Raw genomic sequence first — 23,581 nt, 5'->3', positions numbered from 1 at the left:
CATTTTAGGGGCCCTAAACCGTGAGGAGTAGTCTAGAAAACAAATGCCTCAAAATGACCTGTGAATAGGACGTTAGGCCCCTTAGCGCACCTGGGTTGCAAAAAAGTGTCACACATGTGGTATCGCCGTACTCAGAAGAAGTAGTATAATGTATTTTGGGGTGTATTTTTACACATACCCATGCTGGGTGGGGGAAATCTCTCTGTAAATGGACAATTGTGTGTAAAAAAAAAATCAAAAAATTGTCATTTACAGAGATATTTCTCCCACCCAGCATGGGTATGTGTAAAAATACACCACAAAACACATTATACTACTTCTCCTGAGTACAGCGGTACCACATGTGTGGCACTTTTTTGCACCCTAAGTGCGCTAAGGGGCCCAAAGTCCAATGAGTACCTTTAGGATTTCACGGGTCATTTTGCGACATTTGGTTTCAAGACTACTCCTCACGGTTTAGGGCCCCTAAAATGCCAGGGCAGTATAGGAACCCCACAAATGACCCCATTTTAGAAAGAAGACACCCAAAGGTTAGGAGTATGGTGAGTTCATAGAAGATTTTATTTTTTGTCACAAGTTAGCGGAAAATGACACTTTGTGAAAAAAAAAACAATTAAAATCAATATCCGCTTACTTGTGACAAAAAATAAAATCTTCTATGAACTCACCATACTCCTAACAGAATACCTTGGGGTGTCTTCTTTTTAAAATGGGGTCATTTGTGGGGTTCCTATACTGCCCTGGCATTTTAGGGGCCCTAAACCGTGAGAAGTAGTCTTAAAACCAAATGTCGCAAAATGACCTGTGAAATCCTAAAGGTACTCATTGGGCTTTGGGCCCCTTCGCGCAGTTAGGGTGCAAAAAAGTGCCACACATGTGGTATCGCCGTACTCAGGAGAAGTAGTATAATGTGTTTTGGGGTGTATTTTTACACATACCCATGCTGAGGGGGAGAAATGTCTCTGTAAATGGACAATTGTGTGTAAAAAAAATAAACAAATTGTCATTTACAGAGATATTTCTCCCACCCATCATGGGCATGTGTAAAAATACACCCCAAAACACATTGTACTACTTCTCCTGAGTACGGCAATACCACATGTGTGGCACTTTTTTGCAGCCTAACTGCGCTAAGGGGCCCAAAGTCCAATGAGCACCTTTAGGCTTTACAGGGGTGCTTACAATTTAGCACCCCCCAAAATGCCAGGACAGTAAACACACCCCACAAATGACCCCATTTTGGAAAGTAGACACTTCAAGGTATTCAGAGAGGAGCATAGTGAGTCCGTGGCAAATTTCATTTTTTTTTTTGTCGCAAGTTAGAAGAAATGGAAACTTTTTTTTTCTTTTTTTTTGTCACAAAGTGTCATTTTCTGCTAACTTGTGACAAAAAATAAAATCTTCTATGAACTCAGCATGCCTCTCAGTGAATACTTTGGGATGACTTATTTCCAAAATAGGGTCATTTGGGGGGTATTTATACTATCCTGGAATTTGAGCACATCATGAAACATGACAGGTCGTCAGAAAAGTCAGAGATGCTTCAAAATGGGAAAATTCACTTTTGGCACCATAGTTTGTACTTTTACCCAAACCAATAAATATACACTGAATGGATTTTTTTTTTATCAAAGACATGTAGCACAATAAATTTGCACAAAAATGTATACAGAAATTTTACTTTATTTGAAAAATGTCAGCACAGAAAGTAAAAAAAAATCATTTTTTTGACAAAATTCAGGTCTTTTTTGATGAATATAATAAAAACTAAAACTCGCAGCAGCAATCAAATAGCACCAAAAGAAAGCTGTATTAGTGACAAGAAAAGGAGGTAAAATTAATTTAGGTGGTAGGTTGTTTGATCGAGCAATAAACCGTGAAAGCTGCAGTGGTCTGAATGGAGAAAAAGGCTCTGGTCCTTAAGGGGTAGAAAGACTGTGGTCCTCAAGTGGTTAAAAAGTTTAGACCCTTAGGTAAATATTTACTTTTTTTTTATTGTAAAGTTTTTTTGTTATTTTTATCAAACATTTTCTTTTTGGGAGGGTGGGATGTAAATAGTATTTTTTATGTAAATATGTGTTTATTTTTATTTGTTTGTAAATGTAGATGTAGTTTTACTATTTGGCCACAAGATGGCAACCATGAGTTTATTTACATTATGTCACTCTAATGGTTCATACACACTTGAGATAAAAGTCTTTGGAAAAGGCAAGATCACAGACCAATTTTACCCCCTTCCATGTAGTATGAGAGCCATACTCTACACAGTCTATTCTATGGAGCTGCACTCCCCATCAAATAAAATCTTTGCAGGATGCTGCACACAAAGATGCCCGTACACACTCAAAAGATCATTATCTGCAAAAGATCTGTTCCTGCAAAAGATCCATTCCTGCAAAATGCATTCATAGTCTATGATATCTGCAGATCCTCATACACACTTGGTTTAGCAGACAATCATCTGCAGATCATCTGCAGATCAGATCCACCAGGATGGATTTTCAGATCTGCAGATGATTGCCAGATATGCAGATGAAGTCTATTAAACAAGGTGTGTATGATGATCTGCAGATCTCATAGACTATGAATGCATTTTGCAGGAATGGATCTTTTGCAGGAACAGATCTTTTGCAGATAATGATCTTTTGAGTGTGTACGGGCATCTTTGTGTGCAGCATCTTGCAAAGATTTTATCTGATGGGGAGTGCAGCTCCATAGAATAGACTGTGCAGAGTATGGCTCTCATACTACATGGAAGGGGGTAAAATTGGTCTGTGGTCTTGCCTTTTCCGAAGACTTTTATCTCAAGTGTGTATGAAGCATAAGTGTAACATGTACGCTTAGAGGGACGTAGGGTGGACGTAAGAGGCAGAAAGAACGAGGCTTCCGAGAGAAGCTGTCGCTTTTTCTGACGGAGAAAGGGATCAATGATCGGACACCATGTCCTGATTCATTGATTCCCTGGCTAACAAACCGCGTCCCCGGAGTACACGCTCGATCGGCCGTGGGAGAGCACATGCGGCCTCTTTGACTTATACTATACGTTCAAAGGGCCAAAGTAGTTAAATCCACACCAGAAAAAGCATGCAGCTAATCTTGTCAGATCTGACAATAATGTCAGAAACATCTGATCTGCTACATGCATGTTCAGGTTACCATTCAATTTTCTGTTAGATTTTCTGTTAGATTTACCTGCCAGATAGATCATTTCCAACAAGTTGTTATCTATCTAACCATCTATCTGCCTAAAGCTGGCCATACACTGGCCCGATTTGCCGCCGTTTCAACAGCAGATTTGATCACTGGGATTGAATCTGCTGCCAATCGTTCGCGCTAAACGCACCCGCCGATCCGTTTTCCTCCCGAAATCGGATCGGTCCGTCGATCGCGGCGTGTGGGAAATTACCGTCGATCGCCCGCGGGTAGGGAGTGCGTCACTAGCGGCGGCCGATCGGATACAGTATACATTACCTGTGCTGGCTCCTGGGCATCTTCTCCGCCCTGCACCGCTCTTTTCCTGCTTCCATCCCAGCGTACATCAACTTCCTCTGTCACTCCAGTGACCAGGAAGTTCAGATAGAGGGCGCTCTATTTGAACTTCCTAGTCACGGAGTGACACAGTGTACGCTGGGATGCGGTGCAGGATGCTGGGATGCGTGCAGCGCGGAGAAGAGGACCCGGAGCCAGCTTCAGGTAATGTATACGGGGGGGGGGGGGGGGGGGAACAGGCGGCAGGAGCAGCTCAACAGATTGTGATCGGTTTCAGGCTGAAATCGATTCACAATCTGTTTGCATTAAAGGCAGCCATACGATCCCTCTCTGATCAGATTCGATCAGATAGGGATCTGTCAGTTGGTCGATTTAATGGCAAATCGACCAGTGTATGGCTACCTTAACAATTAGGCATTGTACTACTCAACAGGAGATAACCAGAAGACAATGCACCAGAGATAAGGACTAGTCTCTACAGAAAATCTAACAGAAAAAATTTAATGCTGGGCATACATGGCTGGATTTTGCCACTCGATTCTCCCGCGCAATCGTTTCGCCGCTCCTTTCCGCAGTCAATTCTCTTATCTTCTGCTCATTTTTCTTATCTTTTTTCCATTCACTTCATTGTGCGGAGATCAGACATGTCGGAAATTATCTATCGAGCCATCTTAATGGCTCAAAATCGAGCCGTGTATTCCCAGCATAACAGAAAATTGTATGGTGTGTACTAGGCGAGGCAGAGGATCAGCAGGACTGCCAGGTAATCTGTATTGTTTAAAAGGAAATAAATATGGCAGCCTCCAATTCCATCTCACTTCAGTTGTCCCTTAAACTCCGATATTCTATGGCTATCAGTGTTTAGGGATGCATAAACTAGGGTAAAGACAGATCAGAATTTAGCAGGATGTTATCAGATCCATTCCATTTGTACTGTATATTGTGATAAAAGAGGAGTAAATACAGATCAGCATGATGTAGCCTTCCCCTAAACTATTATATAATCATAGACAACTCAGATTTAGGGGAAATGTTTTTATTACTGTATCAAGTTACATCAACTGTAAAATGATTTGTCAATAAAAAGTACACTTCTAGTCAAATTGTAAAGTGGCAGCAAATGCGAAAGACTGCTTTGGAAACAGGCTTGTTGCGCTTTCAAAAAAAAACAGTGTCATGCAGTTGAGTAGTTTTATGTATGAATAAATGTAATATGCATGAAGAATGATTTAGCTTTTTTAGAACACAGCTATCCACTATTTAAACTCCTATTTCTCTTCATTTTCAGCTGGCAGGATCCGCGATAGTAGGCATTGGATTGTGGCTTAGATTCACTGGGAATTTAAAAGACTTGAGTGAAGAGGACAAAGATGTCTATACATTCTTTTTTATTGGTAAGTGTACTGGAATATAATAATATATTGTTTAGATTTTGCAGTTATTTTCGTGTATTGTACTCTTGGAATTGTTTGTTTTCGCTGTTTCGGATTTATCTGCTCACGGGAAAAGTTACAAGGTGTTCTGACTAATGCCACTGGGAGAGGTTAGCTGGTGATCTGTCTAGTGCAGGGGTGTTAAACTCAAATACAAAATGGGTGGAAATGGAAACAAGAGATGGGCCAACCTCAATGTCTAGTGTCCAACTCCCTCCCTTACCTCCTGGTGTCTAATGCCCTCCTCCCCATACAGTTCCCTAGTGTCTAGTGCCTTCCCCCTTCCTCCCTCCCTCCCTCCCATTTATGGCTTCCATGGTGATTTAGGGCTTCACCTCCAGTATAGCTTCCCTGGTAGTCTAGAGTGGGCCAAACGTAATGCAAAGTGGGGAAACTACTGGCGGCCAAATTTGATGAATCTTCGGCTGTGGGTTTGACGCGTATGGTCTAGTGGAAGACACTTAGTGTAAACATTATACCTTAAATGCCCCAGGTGCTTTTATTATATACAGTATCTGCATCCTTGATTTGTCTGTCCAAAGAAAACAGCTTCTACCTCCTGCTTCTAAGCTGTATTCCTCCGTTTTGATTTCCACCAACCAATATAACACAAGCTGGATGCTATTAGCATATACTGTATCACAACATGATTTTCTTTGAATCTAGAAACACACTGAGACAGGAACTTGTATGTTCTAAGGCTCATCACTTGTACACAAGCAATACAACATGATGTATGCAGTTCAGTGTACTGAGCAGAGCAAAGATATGTGCATTGGGAAGACCAAGTTACCCTGAGTAAGCACATGACCCAACATAGGGGGTTAAGGCTCCTTTCACACTGCCAGTAAAAACATTACATTTATCGAAACTGAACAGAATGAATCTGAAAAGAGGCAAATGGATCCTATGCAACGCACTAGGATACGCTCAAATCGGTCCATTGGCGATCGACAAGTTTGAGTCCTGCATAATCTTTGCAAAAAACTCACCTGCCGCCATCCATTCAAGTCCCTGCTCAGAAGAAATGCCGGTGCATGCCTCCCACACCCCAGCAGATGCAACAGGCTTCCATTGGTTTGCAATAGACCAATGGGAATCATCCCTCCACAGATAGGATTCTCAATGGTTCGCTGAGTAGTGGACCAATGCAAATCCTCTCTGGTGCTCATGGAGGATTTACAGTGGTCTTTTGCAAACCAGTGGCAGCCTGATGCTTCTGATAAGGCTCAGGGATCAGTATACCTGTGTTTTTTGTGTGCGGAGGACCTGAATGGCAGCGGCAGGTATTGAGTGGCTGGCGATGCGAAAATGGAACAGACAAAACCTGATGGAAATCTGATGCCATTGTAAGAAACTGATTCTTTTAAATGTTAAATGGAACATGGATCAGATTTTACAGGATCAGTTTTTTATTCGGTACTGTGTGAATTCAGCCTAGGTCACTGGACCAGATCAAGCATGCAAACGAGATGCTTTGACTCTGATCTAATTGGGTGCATGCTTTGACTCTGTGCATGACTGTTGCAGGTGTGTGACTCAAATACCTAAAGCCAAAATCTTAGCATGATAGCCAGGCAACTGGCAATGTTTACAGGAAAATAAGAATGGCAACTTCCATATTCCTTTCACTTCAAATTCCCTTTGAATAGGGGGGGGGGGGGGACCTTCAGCACACTTTATCAACATGCAGTGTTGTTTTTCATCTTTGTTTAAACATTGTGAAAACAGTAAACATTTTCAGCTGAGCACTTCAACAATTATTTTCTCTATAATAGTGTGATGTTAGCTAGAATGGGAGATACCAGGAGCCAATAGTTCAAACTGTACATTACACCTGACAAGATGGGCATTAGGTATTATACTAAAGTTTTTCGAGTTGCGAGTATATGGCAACTACTTTCAATGTGGACAGAAGATTCCTGCTTCCTCAAGTTGTCGGGCCAGCCCTGAGGTCGCTCTCCAGATAATTAGGCTTGTCGATGTAGGAAGTGAATATAGACAAATTCTGCAATAGAATCTGTTTATCGGGATATCACACACTGTTACCGCTGCACACCCAATGTACTACATTGGCCTGAGATTTTCCAATTTCGTCCCAAAAATGGTCAAATCGTTGATCAGGCATGCTTGTGTGGCACCAATTTTCATTGATTCAATAAAATTAAAGAACTGCATGGTCTTTTAGGCTGCAAAATCGATAGATGTTTGGCCACTTTTAACTTACACTGTATAATCTAATTGTTCATCACCAAGATTTTCCTCCCAGTTATGCATATTAGATTGCATCTGTTCTGTTGCCTTTGGAGGTATTAAGCAGTTATATTCCCTACTGAATTCTGCTGCCCGTCTCATCCTCCTCTCACCTAATCTCCTCTGTTTCCCCATCTGTCAATAACTCCATTAGCCAAAACGTTCACAAACTGAGGTTTATAGGAGCCATCTCGGTGCATTATCGTTTTAATAGGTATAATTTTATTCTTGTATAGTCTACATTTCTTTTTGGACAAGATGTAGAACAAAATTCAGGTTTGACAAGCAGAATATCCAGTAACCGCAAAAACGGCCTAACACCTGTTTCATGGTGAGAAGCTGCTTTCTCAGGGGCACACAAAATATATATGAAATATGTCAAAAAGCACATAAAGCAAATCTGTATTAATCAGAAACAACACACCCATATTTGGATGATAGCATATATCAGGATTCAAAACTGAAAAGCCCATGGGCCCACCACATCACACACCGTGACATCATCACAAACACTACACCCTGTATCCAGATGATGTGATGGTGAGTGATGTGATGGACCCATAAGCTTTGCTGGTGTAAACACACTAGTATTATGTTATTGTGCATTGTTCACCGCCCCAAGGACTATATGTTCTACCTGGCAATTATACAGTGGGATGCGAAAGTTTGAGCAACCTTGTTAATCGTCGTGATTTTCCTGTATAAATCGTTGGTTGTTAAGATAAAAATGTCAGTTAAATATATCGTATAGAAGACACACACAGTGATATTTGAGAGGTGAAATTAAGTTTATTGGATTCACAGAAAGTGTGCCATAATTGTTTAAACAAAATTAGGCAGGTGGAAAAATTTGGGCACCACAAAAAAGAAATGAAATCTATATTCAGTAGATCCTTCTTTTGCAGAAATTACAGCCTCTAAATGCTTCCTGTAGTTTCCAGTGAGAGTCTGAATTCTGGTTGAAGGTATTTTGGACCATTCCTCTTTACAAAACATCTTTAGTTCATTCAGGGTTGATGGCTTCCGAGCATGGACAGCTCTTTTTAACTCACACACAGCCCCACAGAATGATGGAATCACCACCATATTTTACTGTAGCTAGCAGGTGGGGTTTTTTTTTCGAATGCTGTGTTCTTTTTCCTCCATGCAAAACACCCATTGTTATGCCCAAATAACTCAATTTTAGTTTCATCAGTCCACAGCACCTTTCTCCAAAATTAATCTGGCTTGTCCAAATATGCTTTAGCATACCTCAAGCGGCTCTGTTTGTGCTGTGGGCGGAGAAAAGACTTCCTCTGCATCACTCTTGCAAACAGCATCTCCTTGTGTAAAGTGCGCCGAATGGTTGAACGATGCACAGTGACTCCATCTGCAGCAAGATGATGTTGTAGGTCTTTGGTGCTGGTCTGTGGGTTGACTCTGACTGTTCTCACCATTCGCCGCTTCTGTCTGTCCGAGATATTTCTTGGTCTGCCACTTCAAGCCTTAACTTGAACTGAGCCTGTGGTCTTCCATTTCCTCAATATGTTCTTAACTGTGGAAACTGACAGCTGAAATCTCTGAGACAGCTTTCTGTATCCTTCCCCTAAACCATGATGGTGAACAATCTTTGTCTTCAGGTCATTTGAGAGTTGAGAGTTGTTGTGAGACCCCCATGTTGCTACTCTGCAGAGAAAATTAAAAGAGGAGGGAAACTTACAATTGACCCCCTTAAATACTCATTCTCATAATTGAATTGACCTGTGTATGTAGGTCAGGAGTCACTGAGCTTACCAAGCAAATTTGAGTTCCAATAATTAGTTCTAAAGGTTTTGGAATCAATAAAATGTCAACAGTGCCCAAATTTATGCACCTGCCTAATTTTGTTTAAACAATTATTGCACACTTTCTGTAAATCCAATAAACTTAACAGGAAAATTATGACTATTAAGAAGGTTGCCCAAACGTTCGCATCCTACTGTATATATGAGGGCCAATGGTTGGTAAAGTTGCACAGACACCTTTACAACCCTATCTTTCCCCCTCTCCTGTCTCCCCCCCCCCCTTCTTGCCCTTCCCCTGTCTTTGCCCTGTGTAAAATCTTTCCTCACCCTGATTTACATTCTGAAATGTATCACAGGTGGCGACATCTTTACTACTGGCAAGCACATTACTACGCAGTGGTGTTTGCTTACAATGTGTTCGAGAGCTAGCAGAAAAAATACCTGGTCTCCCAGAGTGCACTAGAAGAAGAATTGTGCATAATAAACAGCCTAGGCTAAACATCACTAGGAGGACGGGGGTTACATAACAATACACAGTAAAATACTGTATATATGATAGATTGGAAGTGTTGCTTATGCTGAAACCAGGGTAATTAACGTAAAAGTGTGTATCCTGAATGATTTACAGCATTCTACTATATGTCACTGGAGTTCCTCTTTAATAGTGGAGATCATTTTAAATGCAAAGTCGTAATAATTTTGATAAAGCGTTTAACAAGTCATAGCATCTAATTGTGTCCGGTCTGCTTGCATAAGCCAGCTGGGGGTATTGGTGAAACGTCTCACGTGGTATGACAAATGCTTCCTGTGGTTGCATGAAAGATATAGCTCTATAATCTGGTGCAGAAATGCAATGCCTCAGATTTCCTACTTCCTGTAGTGCTTCTTGCAGAGTGTGGGGAGCTTGCCATGTCATAACGCTAAGGGCACGTTCTCACCAGAGCGGGAAACGCGCGATTCCCGCTCATGGCAAACCGCTAGCGGTTTTGCAAAAACCACTACACAATGTAGCAAGTGGCAGTGTTCTCACTGCCGCGGTTGCAGTTATCGATAACTGCAACCGCGGTGCATGCAGCGGTTTGCCGGCGACGAGCGTTCCGCAATTAGCGATCGTGATTAGCGTGCAAAGCACACTAATCGCGATCGCTCCAAAACCGCCGCAGTGTCCAGTGATTTTTCCGCGTTAATCACGGGAAAATCACTCCCGAAATCGCCGGCGTTTTGCGATTATAAGTGTGAATGGGCCCTAACAGTTCCAAAAATTTGGATGCATGGATGCCTGTAAACTCAGTAGAGTTGCCATTTGTGCCAGGGGCCATGGAAGGAAAGATAAAGGCACCTCTTCCTCCTCCACACTTATAATAAAATCTAGTTTTTTGGTTTGGTAAAGCTGTGGTGTAGGTAAGTGAATGTCTGACAGATATTCTGTGAGTTCATTGATGGGGGTTTGCGATGACTGGGAGCTGTAGTTGATCTGGTGATCCAGGATACCATAAAAATTACCAGCCTGCTTAGGGTCATTGCTCCATCCTGAAACCAGTACTGTCTGCACTATCACTAAAAGTGGCATGTGATCAAACACTTCTGTTATGAATATCTTTGCTGTGCATTGGGTTACTTACTCTATTTTGCTTTAGTTCTGCTTTCACTTGATTTATCTTATTTCACCCTTAAACAAAGCAGGCCTATAATCTCAAATTTCATGAAATCAAAGTCAGTCCATCCCGACACATTTCTATAGTACAGTGTACAGTTATTTCTTTAAAATGCTAAGATTTGCATACAAGACAGCACAGCCTAGTATGCCCACATCTCATTGTACACTTATTTATTTATTTATTGTATTTATAAAGCGCCAACATATTACGCAGCGCTGTACACTTGGTTACAGTAACTTAGTAAGGAAGATAAGATGAATGACTGTACTGGAGAATGGCTTGTATGCAGGGGGTGCTCCCAGACTCCAGCAGAAGAATTGTCAGCATGCTTGTTATTTCCACCTGCAATGCTATTCATGGCACTAGCAGGGCTTGGCACTTAAAGCAGTTTTTTTTGAACTGTAAAAGTAAAGCCAGTGGAAACACTTTCATGTACTGAAGAAGCTGTGCTATTGCCATTTTCTACGTGTTCAATGTGTGTTTCAAAGGTTCTGTTCCACTGACGTCTACTTTATATGGCTCTACCCTGATGTCAAGAAATTAAATCATATTAAAGTAGAAAGCAGTCCTACGTTCAGCAGTCAAAGTGCTGGGGCTTTCAGATGCTGCAACTACTCTTCTGTGCCCATGCCTTTAGATCGGGACACTGCTCAACCTCTTTGAATTCCTGGGCTTTTACCCCTTAAGATTCCTGACAATTTGGGCATTTCAGTTGTGTTGATATGATACAGCAATAACTTTTTTTTATTAATTATGCCATCAAAGTAATACACATATTGTTTTGTTTTTTTCAGGACAACCTAGGCTTCCTTAGGGTAATATTTGTTTCTAAGAATTATTTAATTTTAAGAAAAAAATAGGCATACATGCACAAAATATATATTTTTTTCATTTTTCACCATTGGTAACTTTCACATGCCCAGTGCCGCAGTTATAAAACACCTCAAAATATATTATTTGTCTGGTCCCAGTTAAAATGGTGCCCCTTATGCCATATTTCATTACAAGTTTGGAATGTGATATACCATAATCGCAATCTTGTGCGTCTGTAGTGATTGGAACCGATGGCTAAGGGGACCTCAGTGCTGTATAGATAGATTGCTAGGCAACAGCACATCATTGCCATGGGCAGCAACCAAGTATTGGTGTCAAAAAGAGTTCATTAATACTTTACGCACGTGACGTGTTGATTTTAAGTGCAGGAATTGAATTTCAGCGCAGAAAAAGAAAAAAAGGAACACAGCATAGTTATTTGTGTGCTAGGCACTGTACATCTCATCATGTCACACGTCACCTCGGGTATCCTTTAAGTCATTGATCGGCCACTTGTACTCTGGCTATGGCCAGTCAAATAGTTAAGACATACCTTAACTCTGGGGTAGGTTTTATCTTCAAATAAGAAGGCTGAGGTGCTCTTTGGCAGCATGCTTCATTGATTTTGGTGTGTTTCATGTACTTCAAATCAATCTGAAGAGATTTTGAATTATAGGTGAGTATTTTAGAACCAAGTCCGACGAAGGCTTATTATATAACCTGAAAGCTCACTGCTTATTCATCTCTAAGTTAGCCAATAAATCTTATCATCCTGATTCAAAACTCCTTATTTTAGTCTATAAAACCTTAAATACAGTTGTTTTTTAATGTTTCAAATTGTTTGCTGATGAAATGCAGTATAACGAAATAACTGTTATAATTTGCTTTACAAGTGGAACATTAACTAGGGGTCAGGAACACATTTAACAAAACTGCATTATTCAGCTGAAGTTATGCGAGCTTTGCAGTAGCATGTGGAGTGCATAGCACGTGCAATATTCCACTTCATAGTTTAGTGCAGTGGAAAACTAGTTCCAGAAGAAAGAATAAGGGCCCTGTTCATGCACCCAGCCACACAAAATACCCTTTATCCCTGTAATACTTGCTGCTGTCTGTAGCTCCCAGAAACACCATAAAATTTTCCATCTCAGAACACAGTGTAAATGTATATAGGTCAAATAAAAACTAAGGAAATACCTTGCCTTGTGGATCAGGAAATGATGGTCTAATTACCTGCAGCCTGAATGGACGTTAGTGTCAGGAACGAAAGGCAGCATACTATTAATTATACCCGTTAATAATCCACTGTAGACTTCCTGCATGTATAACTCTACATGGGGGCAGTATTTTATAGCTTGGACTCAGCCAACAAATCCTAAAAAACAAATATTCTGTAACCAGTAAATAAAGCATTTCAGTGATGGCTTTGTATATAGATCATATGTGATTCCTAATAAAACATGTTATATTGCAGAGTTGCTAGCATTTTAGATGGTAATAGGAGAGCAATTTAAATGTGTAAACCTGCAATGTCTAGTTGTTAGATCACGGCAGTAAGAATGAAATATCCAGGCACAGCCAGTAAATGCAAGGTAGCTTTATTTATGAGTTGTAAATCAACATACTCCTTGAGAAAGAGGTTGATTTACTTCAAAGCACTGGGGTATTTCTTAAACGAAGTACACACATGCGATAAATGCTGGAAATGATCTCTTGAATGACTAATTGGGGACCGATGCCATACAGACACATAGCTAGCCTTTAGGCTAACAATGCATTGTGTTGATATAGAGGGGGCGGAGAGACAATGAAAGGCAAGTAGCGGAGCAGATTCCTTCGGGTGGGGAGGCTGGGGGAATAACAGTGCAATCCGTCCTGCTCGGGCGTGGGGGTTATTAAGAATAGTTAACCACTACCAATGCCCGAGCAGAATTGATCAGGTGGTCTCTGTACATACCCTTGTTTGTTGGCTGAAGCGGTCCTTATCAGCCATTTTGACTGAGAGTTATCGCATGTGTGTCCATACCTTTACTCACTGTAAGCTTTTGCATTTGACATATATACCTCTTACTGCCTTTTTGTGGAATTGACTGAGTTTGTAAATACAGTATAGGGAATTGCTTTGGTTGAATTCTTTCTCTTCTCTCACTGCTCTACTTATACAGTAGTAATTAAAACTGGCTCTGCAGTGGATTACTGAATAGATGTTAGTACGGTGGAATTTCACCACCATTGCAGTACTGGCTGTTGTCAATAATAAGGCTTCTACATTGCTGCTGATGGCAGCTATGGTGCAGCTGGTGGTAACAGAAGCATGGTTAGGGGCAGGTAGAGGAATAGCCATGGTTAAGAGAGGGCATGACCTGAGAGGAGGGGCTTGGCAGGAATACCGAACCATGATTAAAGTGGTATGGTTGCACAATATGCAGTCTTACCTCTACTTTTATATGTTGTACTTTTGTAAGCTTTTAAAGGACTAAAGTGAGGGAGAATGGATGGTTACTCATATTTTGGGAGTAAAGACGACCTGTTATTTGTGGGAAGGAATGAAAGGCTGCACATGTTACTGTGAGGAACAGAATGATGGACAGCCATGTTATGGGGTGGAGACCCATGGCATCCCATTCTTTAACCACTTAATGACAATTGACAATGTATCGTATTAAAACGTCATGTTTGAGCCTGTTATCAGCAACATGACATTTTTAATACGTTGCTCGTTCCCGCCGCCGCTCCGCACGTTTGCGCGCTGCTCCCGCCGCCGTCTCTGTTGGGATTCCGTGTTCAGCGATTGGGGAAGAGGTCCTCTACCCAATCGCAATGGCCTGGAATGAATGGACGGGACCGCGATCAGCGGCCACGTCCATTCATAAAACAGGAAGCCGTCACAGTGTAGTTAAAGTGAACCTACAGCCTACCAAAAAAAAATGAGATGAACTCACCTGGGGCTTCCCTCAGCCCCCTGCAGACAATCAGTGCCCTCGCAGCTCCGCTCCGATGCCTCTGGACCCGCCGGCGACGACTTCCGGTTTCGCCGTCACCGGCCGACAGGCATGGGAACGCGAGTGATTGTTCGCGTTCCCAGCCTGTATATCGCCCCCTATGCTGCTATTGCGACCTCCTGGCCGCAATAGCAGCATAGGGGGCGATATACAGGCTGAGAACGCGAACAATCACTCGCGTTCCCATGCCTGTCGGCCGGTGACGGCGAAACCGGAAGTGTTCGCCGGCGGGTGCAGAGGCATCGGAGCGGAGCTGCGAGGGCACCGATCGTCTGCAGGGGGCTGAGGGAAGCCCCAGGTGAGTTCATCTCGTTTTTTTTGGTAGGCTTTAGGTTCACTTTAAATGTAAAAAAAAATGAACACCTCCTATAATGGGAGAGTGTTCACTATCGCCATCTTGTGGCCAAAAAGTAAAATTACACATACAGGCACAAACATACATACACAATATTAATAAAATTAATAACTTAAACTTCCAAAGCCCCCCCCCCCCCCCCCAAAAAAAAAACATAAAACACACAAACGAAAAACACTTGTAAAAAAAAATACATAAATAGTTGCCTTAGGGACTCAGCTTTTTTAATCTATATTTTATGAGGGAAAATTACTTTTACTTTACTACATAGGGGCTTGTAATTATGGACCGGAGAAAAACAAACAAACAGAAAAATAACACCTATATTTCAAAATAATATATTGTCGCCATACATTGTGATAGGGACATAACTTAAACAGTTTAATAATCGGGCCAACTGGGCAAATAAAATGTGTTGGTTTTATTCAAAGGAGAACGTTTAATTTTAAAACTATAATGGCCAAAAACTGAGAAATAATGATTTTTTTCCATTATTTTCTTATTTTTCCCATTAAAACGCATTTAGAATAAAAAAGGTTCTTAGCAAAATGTACTACCCAAAATGTACCTAATTGGTAGCAAAAAAATGAGGTTTAGATCATTTTCTTGTCATAAGTAGTAATAAAGTTATTAGGGTATAAAAGGGAGGAGCACTGACAAGTGAAAATTGCTCTGGTCTGTTAGGGTAAAAACCCTTGGGGGTGAACTGGTTAAACACAGGGCTTTAATATAATCTTGGCTCACCCTTTGCAGCTATAACAGCTTCAACTCTTCTGGGAAGGCTTTCCACAAGGGTTAGGACTGTGCTTAATAGAATTTTAAACCATTCTTCCAGAGCAGCATTTGGGAGGGTCAGACACTCAAGCTGGATAAGAAGGCCTGGCTTGCAGTGTCCACTCTTATTCATCTCAGATATGTTATATTGGGTTGACAGTCCAGTTCAATGAGCTTTACACCATTGCATCTAACGTTCTGCATTGCAATTGGTGATCTAAGGTGTGGATGGAGCTGCTTGGCCATGGTAATGCTTATGCACTGTTTTCTAGCTAATCTAAGGGCCATACTAAGTTTGTAGGTCTGTAGCTATTGACTATGCAGAAGATTGACAACTTTTGTGTAATGTGTGCCTCAGAATGCGCCGACCTCACACTGTGACTTTACGGCCTAACACGTTGTGGCTGAGTTGATGTTGCTCCCAATTGTTTCCACTTTGTTATACTACCATGGATAGTTGACTGTGGAATATTTAGTAGAGAGGGGGCCACGAATAACTTATTGCACAGGTGGCATCCTATCATGATAGCATGCTGGAAATTACTGAGCTCCTAAGATTCTTTCACAAATGTTTGTAAAGTGCTCTGAATGCCAAGGTGCTTGATTTTATACACCTGTGGTCAGGAAAGTGATTTTAAGGTTGACTATACCTATATAGCTCTATTAAATACAAGTGGTCAGTAAAACATAGAGGAGTAACAGGTGGCGTACATGTAATAAAGGGTACTGGATATAACCACTAGTACTGTATTAAGAATATTCTACTACTGATTTACAATAATAAAATATTGATAATATTTACCGATATTATACTATGATCTAACCTAACCTTATTCTAACACAGATTCTAGCCGACCCAAGCCGGGCCGTGAGCTTCTACACATGCGTAGGAATGTATTCTGCACATGTGCAGTACTACTGTGCATGCCCAGAATGCTCACGGCAGCAAGCGCGCGCACGTGCTCACATATGCGCAAAAGCTCCTGACACAATATGGCAGCAATCATTCACTATTGAATGGGTGCACGAGCGTTCACGAGCATGTGTACACATGGTGGGGGCTCACGTGTGAATGCACAATCGTGATGGAATCTTTAGGGTGGCTAATATGGACATAAGACTCCCGTCATGGAATGGGAAGTGGTTGCAAGATGTTATAATGGATGCAGTTGTGAAGAGTAGGAAGGTTGACTCCAGGACTTTTATTTGCTGATTCTTTGCCTACTTGTTTGTTGTTTTGGCTGTGTTTGTGTAATTGTTATAGTGGAATAATAATCCAAAATAATTTTACTTTCAATCCAATTCATATGTTTTTTGCAATCATTTTTGTAGTGATTGTGTCAAAATCATATATATATTTGTGGTACATCAGTTTCATTAGTCACATTTTTAATTTGAGTGGAAAAAAATTGTGTGGAAATCAAAATTGTTGAAATTAAAAAAGTTCCAAAAAATTGGAACGTGCGGCCACCTTAACCCTTCCACTACCAATGCCTAACCCTTAAAGGATTAGCAACAAATAATAAACAGATTTTTCTCACCTGGGGCTTCTTCCAGCCCTTGGCAGCAGTCTCAGTCCCTCGCCACAGCCCCGGTCCTTCACGTTGTCCTGCTGTTTGCCAGTAAAGATTGCAACCCTGCCGTCAGGTTGGGTCTTCTGAATGCCCACGCTTCCACGTCATCAAGGCATTGTAGCTAATCACAACGCGGCCACACAGCTCCTCTTCCTGGATCGCGGACGCACAGTAGCCGCACAAGCCTGCGGTAAGCCAGAGCCGTGGGCCCCATGGCTACAGTGCATGCACGGAGAAGGCTTGCACGGCTACTGCGCGGCCACGGTCCAGGAAGGGGGCCACACTCAGTAACAGGGGCTTCAGCTCGGGTTCACTCTAACCCTCCCTCTACTGATGCTTAACCCCCAATGGTGCCTAACGCTTAAAAAGGTGGCGCCTAACCCTTAACACCCCCTCTTCCCCCGGTGCCTAACTCATAACCCCTGCCGCAAAGCAGCAATTAGCAGCAAAGAGTCGGTACAAACTCCTCAGTTTATAAAACCACCAACTCCAGGTAAAATTGTTCCGACTACTACTCCTTGACTTTGACTCCTTAAAAGGGCACTATGGCGAAAAATTGTAAAATTTAAAATATGTGCAAACATATACAAATAAGTACATCTTTTCCAGAGTAAAATGAGCTATAAATTACTTTTCTCCTATGTTGCTGTCACTTACAGTAGGTAGTAGAAATCTGACAGAAGTGACAGGTTTTGGACTAGTCCATTTCTTTCACTGGAAATTCTCATGGGTTTATTTATTTTCAAAAACACTTAGTGAATGGCAGTTGCTCTGTCCAACTGCCAAAAAACGGTGTAGTAAGCAGGGAAGCTGGCCAGCATCATGTTTAAATCCTTTTTAGGGAATAACTTTATAAAGAATAAAAGCCTTGCCGAGAGATGGACTAGTCCAAAACCTGTCACTTCTGTCAGATTTCTACTACCCACTGTAAGTGACAGCAACAGTAAAAGTAATTTATGGCTCATTTTACTCTCGGAAAAATTTACTTTTTATTTGTCTTTGTTTGCACATATTTTAAATTTTACAATTTTTCGTCATAGTGCCCCTTTAATCTAATTCTTACCAGGGCTGTGGAGTTGGTACAAAAATCATCTGACTCCGACTATTCAGTTTATTGATACCTCTGACTCAGACTCCAGGTACCCAAAATAGCTTCGACTCTTCGACTCCGATTCCACAACCCTGAATAAAATAGCAGTCTCTGGGGCTACCCACTGTGCAAACTGCATCATTAAGTTGCAGCTACGATTCACGCCTTTTATTATTACCACGAATGTTGGAGCCTTTTTTTCCAGGATGCCTCGGGCACCCTTTTTACCAGCTTCATACCAGATGCTACTGCTGCCGTCCCATCACACTTGTGTGCCAGGAAATCTGTTTCTTCAGCCTGGCTGATAACAAAACGTAAGATGTGTATAAAAGGTAACATAAGCACTGTCAATGAAAGTATAAGGAGGTTTCCTGCAACATACATCCGTGTCTTCCCAATTTAATAGCACTCTGTGCAAGTGCTGTTCTATCCTATCACTTCTCCTTATTTTACTATCTGTTTTTACTGCAGAGCCAGATTGACCTTAAGCAGGCACACTGTGTACAGCTGTTAGCAAGGAGAGCTGGCGCCACAAGAATGTATTTGGTCATTTTCCAGGAAACAGGAGCTGCAAATTCAATTAACCCTTTGATACCACCTAAATCTTCTGAGATCAGAATGCAAGTTTGCTTTTTAGACCAGGTGCTGATTTTATTAAATTACATGTGGATAATATTCAGGATCCTTCATCTCTTCTCATGATCAGCATTCATGGGAAATTATTCGTTTACAAACCTCCCCAGAGATCTGCAGGATATTATCTATAAAGCCCATCATTGGGCATGGATCCAAGTATACCATCTGAGAGCCTGGTAATCTGAGAGTCTGCATGGTACCTTTTTGTGTGAATTGAGACTTCTGCAGCTGAAAAACCTGTTTTAGTTTTGCAACCTGCAGCAGCAGAGATGAATGTGTTAATAGCAGTTTGCGCTGACAGGGTTGTTGCTTGGTTGGGCATCATCTTGATGTGTACACTAAAAAGAATGGTACACATAGGCTATAATTCATAAAAGGCTGTGCGGTAAAAAAAATCTGGTCGGGAAAATACCGCATTCAGTATTTTAGACTTTTCTGTGCCAATTCATAAACATTGTCACTGCTGCGATAGAAGTGCAGTGTTTTACCGAATCCCAACTGTCGGTAACATGAGAAAAGTGTTAAATTCCTGTTCTCTGTGCAGAGACAGCATTACAATAAAAGAGGCAGCCCCAACTTCCCTTTAGATGTGCATGTTTTGTTATACTGCCTCTGCTTGCCCTGAATCTGCTCTGTATCTGTCTATTAGTCTTTCTTAACAATATATTTAATTGCCACAGCGTAAAAGAACTTCAAGAAACTTTACGCATGGCAGGCTTTCTGATGTGAAATACACATCTTAGAAGCAGGAACCCAAGAGGTTAAACACACAGCCTAAGGTATTTAGGGGAAGCCTTGTTTGTTCCACTCTAGCTGCTGCTGCCTGGGGGAGCTCTCACTGCTTCTGATTGTGGGTCTCCATTAGCTTCCCTCTTATCGCTCTCTTATCACCTCTTCAAAGCAGGCGGTATTCTTCCTGCCATTACCGCCTGCTCAAATCTTTATGAATTGACATTTACTGACATGTGTTGAGGTGTTTACAGCACAAGTCGGTAATTTACCTCACTGCTTGGTAATTTCAGCTTTTCATGCATTAACAGCTTTTATGAATTTCACATTTTGCTAAGTGCTCCGTAAAGACAGCTGTTTTCTGCATTACTGAATGCGGGAATGCTTTATAAATGATAGCCATAGTGCACTCTCTGGGAAGATTGGAGCGCAATGCAGTAAGGTTCTGTGTTAAGCATGGGCTTAATAAGTCTTCCAGACCGAAGGGGGCCTGAGGCCTAAGTGGGCCCGTCACACTTCCTCCAACCATATGCAGAGCAGCATGTACGCATTATTATTGATTCATATAATGCCAGCATCTTCTGTGGCGCTGTTCAACAGAATACGAGGTATAACAATACAATATGAACAATACAGTTAACAGTACAGGACAAAGGTCGATTACATCTTAAAGAGACTCTGAAGCGAGAATAAATCTCGCTTCAGAGCTCATAGTTAGCAGGGGCATGTGTGCCCCTGCTAAACCGCCGCTATCGCGCCTCTAAACGGGGGTCCCTTCACCCCTAAACCCCCCCTGCAACACTTGGTCGCAGACTTGGTCGCTCCTGGAGGCAGGGCTAACGGCTGCAGCCCTGCCTCCAGTCGCGTCTATCAGCGGCGCATCGCCGCCCCTCCCCCGCCCCTCTCAGTGAAGGAAGACTGAGTGGGGCGGGGGAGAGGCGGTTAGCCCTGCCCCTACCAGGAAGCACTCCCCCGCTGCACCGAGGGGATTTGGGGGTAAAGGGACCCCCTTTTAGCGGCGCGATTGCGGCGGTTTAGCAGGGGCACACATGCCCCTGCTATCTATGAGGTCTAAAGTGAGATTTATTCTCGCTTCAGACTCTCTTTAAGCAGTGAACAAATCAAATACTGATTTTTACATAAAGGTGGAAGATATGTACGCACATTACACAGCAACAAAGGAACACTATCGCGAAAACCATAACATTCAAACAACATACAAACACATATAAATAAGAAGTAGTTTTCTTCCAGAGTAAAATGAGACATAAATTACTTTTCTCCTATGTTGCTGTCACTTACAGTAGGGAATATAAATCTAACAGAACCGACAGGTTTTGAACTAGCCCATCTCCTCATAGGAGATTCTAAAAACAAATTATTTTCAAAAGCACTTAGTGAATGGCAGTTTCTCTATCCAACTGCCAAAAAAGTTTGCAGCGAGCATGGAGGCTGGCAAGCATCACTATATAAATCCTTTTCAGGGAGGGTTTTTATAAATAATAAAGACCATGCTGAGCATACCCCATGAAAAGATGGACTAGCCCAAAACCTGTCGGTTCTGTCAGATTTCTACTACCTACTGTAAGTGACAGCAACATACCATAGGAAAAAAGGTAATTTATGGCTCATTTTACTCTAGAAAAAAATCTACTTCTTGTTTGTATGTGTTTTGTTTACATGTATTTTAAATGTTACCATTTTTTGTCATAGTGTTTTTTTAAGAGACAAAAGGGAAAGAGAGTCCTGGCCAATTGGCCTTACATTCCAGTGTTAAGGGATAGGATAATAGGGGAATGGAAACTGTGTATGTGATGGTAAAATGGTGCTCAGTTGCCAGATTTTCCTATTGGACCAACCTGCAGCCTGATCATCATCTGACTTTAGTCTGTTGGACGATAATCAGGCATGTGTACACATGCGAGTGACTGATAACAGGCGGTTTGCCCGATCCAACTGTCGGAACTATGTTGGCCTGATATTATGCAGTTGGTGCGTGTGTACAAGTGGTTTCAACGACTTGTACTTGTTTTGAAAGTGACGTCCGTCATTCCGCTTGCACGTGCAGTATGTTAATTGAGTTGGTTGTTTAGCTGTCTAGATTTGTGGATATACAGGTCGTGCGGTTCGTCAGGTTGTGGGGTTTATTGTGTTGGTCATGTGCATGTTTGACATGTGTATGCACCTTAAGAGAGAGAGTATGCTTCTTGCCCCATGCAACCTAGTTATGCCCCTGGTGTTAAAAAAGGGTCTTTGATACAAACACCACTGCTCTCCACTACTTATTGAGGTGTGATTTGATTCAGGTTTAAAAGTAACAATCCCACTGAAAAGTTTCCGCTACATGACATTTTGTTTTAAATATGTCGATCTAAAACATGATGTTATTTCAAAACATTATTTCAAGGAAAGAAGTGGCCATTTCTGGTCTATTCTGTTCATCCTCTCCTAAACAGGCCAATCACTATGATGTATAAATGTGCAAACTAATGTGTTAAATAGCTTATTGCCCTAAAAAGGTTCTTCCTCCTAATGTCTGGTCATGTAATCAAGCCTCCCATAGCTTTGTACCGCATTGGGGAGAGTACAAATTTAGCAGCTACTGTGATGAGATCAATTCCTACTGAAATATTGTCTGATATGTATTGATTTAAAGTGGTATCACAATAAACAATTAGTATCTGGAAGACACATGTCGATGACCTGATCAACCACAAGTTGTAAAGTTTATACCTAACAGTAAATATTTTTAAAAACATTTTTTTAGGTCAAATAAAACTTTATTTAGGAACAGTTCCTTCAGCCACACTTGGTCCATTGCCTCTATTCACTGGAAAATGTATGTGAAGTTTTGAAGCACTTCTGCTGTTTGTTGCTCACTGTCAGAATGTGAAAGAAGCAGAATCATGTGGACAGATTGGTGCTACATCATGATGCTATGATGCTATAATTGTCATGTTGTGGGTTATCCTGGAAATTCTGAGTACATGGTATAAATAGTCTAGAAAAGCTCAGACTGTGGGTTCAAAGAACTTTTGATTTGTGACTGTTGACTGTCAAACTTGGGTGCCAACAAATGTGGAGTTTTCCACATGCACACATGTATGCATTCTGTGCATAAAGACCAGGGTCACATCTTTACAGCAAAACTCTAGACAAATATAGAAAGGGAAAACCATACAGACTTTATGCTGACAAAGAGTGTTTGTTAAAGAGAACCCGAGGTGTGTTTAAAGAATGTTATCTGCATACAGAGGCTGGATCTGCCTATACAGCCCAGCCTCTGTTGCTATCCCAAACCCCCCTAAGGTCCCCCTGCACTCTGCAATCCCCCATAAATCACAGCCGTGCTGTGAGGCTGTGTTTACATCTGTAGTGTCAGTCTCGGCTGCTCCCCCGCCTCCTGCATAGCTCCGGTCCCTGCCCCCATCCCTTCCCTCCAATCAGCAGGGAGGGAAGGGATGCAGGCGGGGACCGGAGTTCTGCAGGAGGTGGGGAGAGCAGCAGACTGACACTATAGAGATAAACACAGCCAGCTCTGACAAGCTGTTTGTCAGCAGCGTGGCTGTGATTTATGAGGGATTGCAGAGTGCAGGGGGACCTTAGGGGGGTTTGGGATAGCAACAGAGCCTGGGCTGTTTAGTCAGATCCAGCCTCTGTATGCAGATAACATTCTTCAAACCCACCTCGGGTTTTCTTTAAGTCTGCTAACTGTAATCACTATAAATTAGTAAAACCTTAAATCATCTCTAGAGATTAGTAAAACTCAAAACACTCATTTAAAGTCACGGCACAGTGCTTATCAAAAAGTTTTATTGTTGCTCAAAAAGTAGGTGCAGAACAAATATATGCACTTTAAAATCAGTTAAAAACAACCTGCTGTGGAGGGCTCCAAGTCTGCAAACCACCATGCATACAAACTATCCACTCCAAACACAACACTGGTACTGATTTTGGTTGTCTGCTGGGGTTGTATATGTGGAACATCACCACAATGTGCATTACAAGTCCA

The 23,581-nt window shown here is 41.7% G+C and overlaps 1 protein-coding gene across 1 annotated transcript in view; it reads left to right on the top strand.

Annotated features, from left to right (window-relative positions):
* Positions 1-23,581, top strand: part of TSPAN2 (tetraspanin 2) — a 203,566-nt gene that overhangs the window by 87,333 nt on the left and 92,652 nt on the right. Inside the window, exon 2 of the mRNA XM_068265557.1 lies at positions 4,778-4,883. Coding sequence (XP_068121658.1) covers positions 4,778-4,883 — 106 coding nt within the window. The remainder of the gene's footprint in view (positions 1-4,777; positions 4,884-23,581) is intronic.

The sequence above is a fragment of the Hyperolius riggenbachi genome, chromosome 2 (genome assembly GCF_040937935.1).
Source record: "Hyperolius riggenbachi isolate aHypRig1 chromosome 2, aHypRig1.pri, whole genome shotgun sequence".
In the NCBI taxonomy this organism is placed as follows: Eukaryota; Metazoa; Chordata; class Amphibia; order Anura; family Hyperoliidae; genus Hyperolius; species Hyperolius riggenbachi.
Note: the sequence above shows the minus strand (reverse complement) of the source record. Positions and strands in the feature narration are given on the sequence as shown.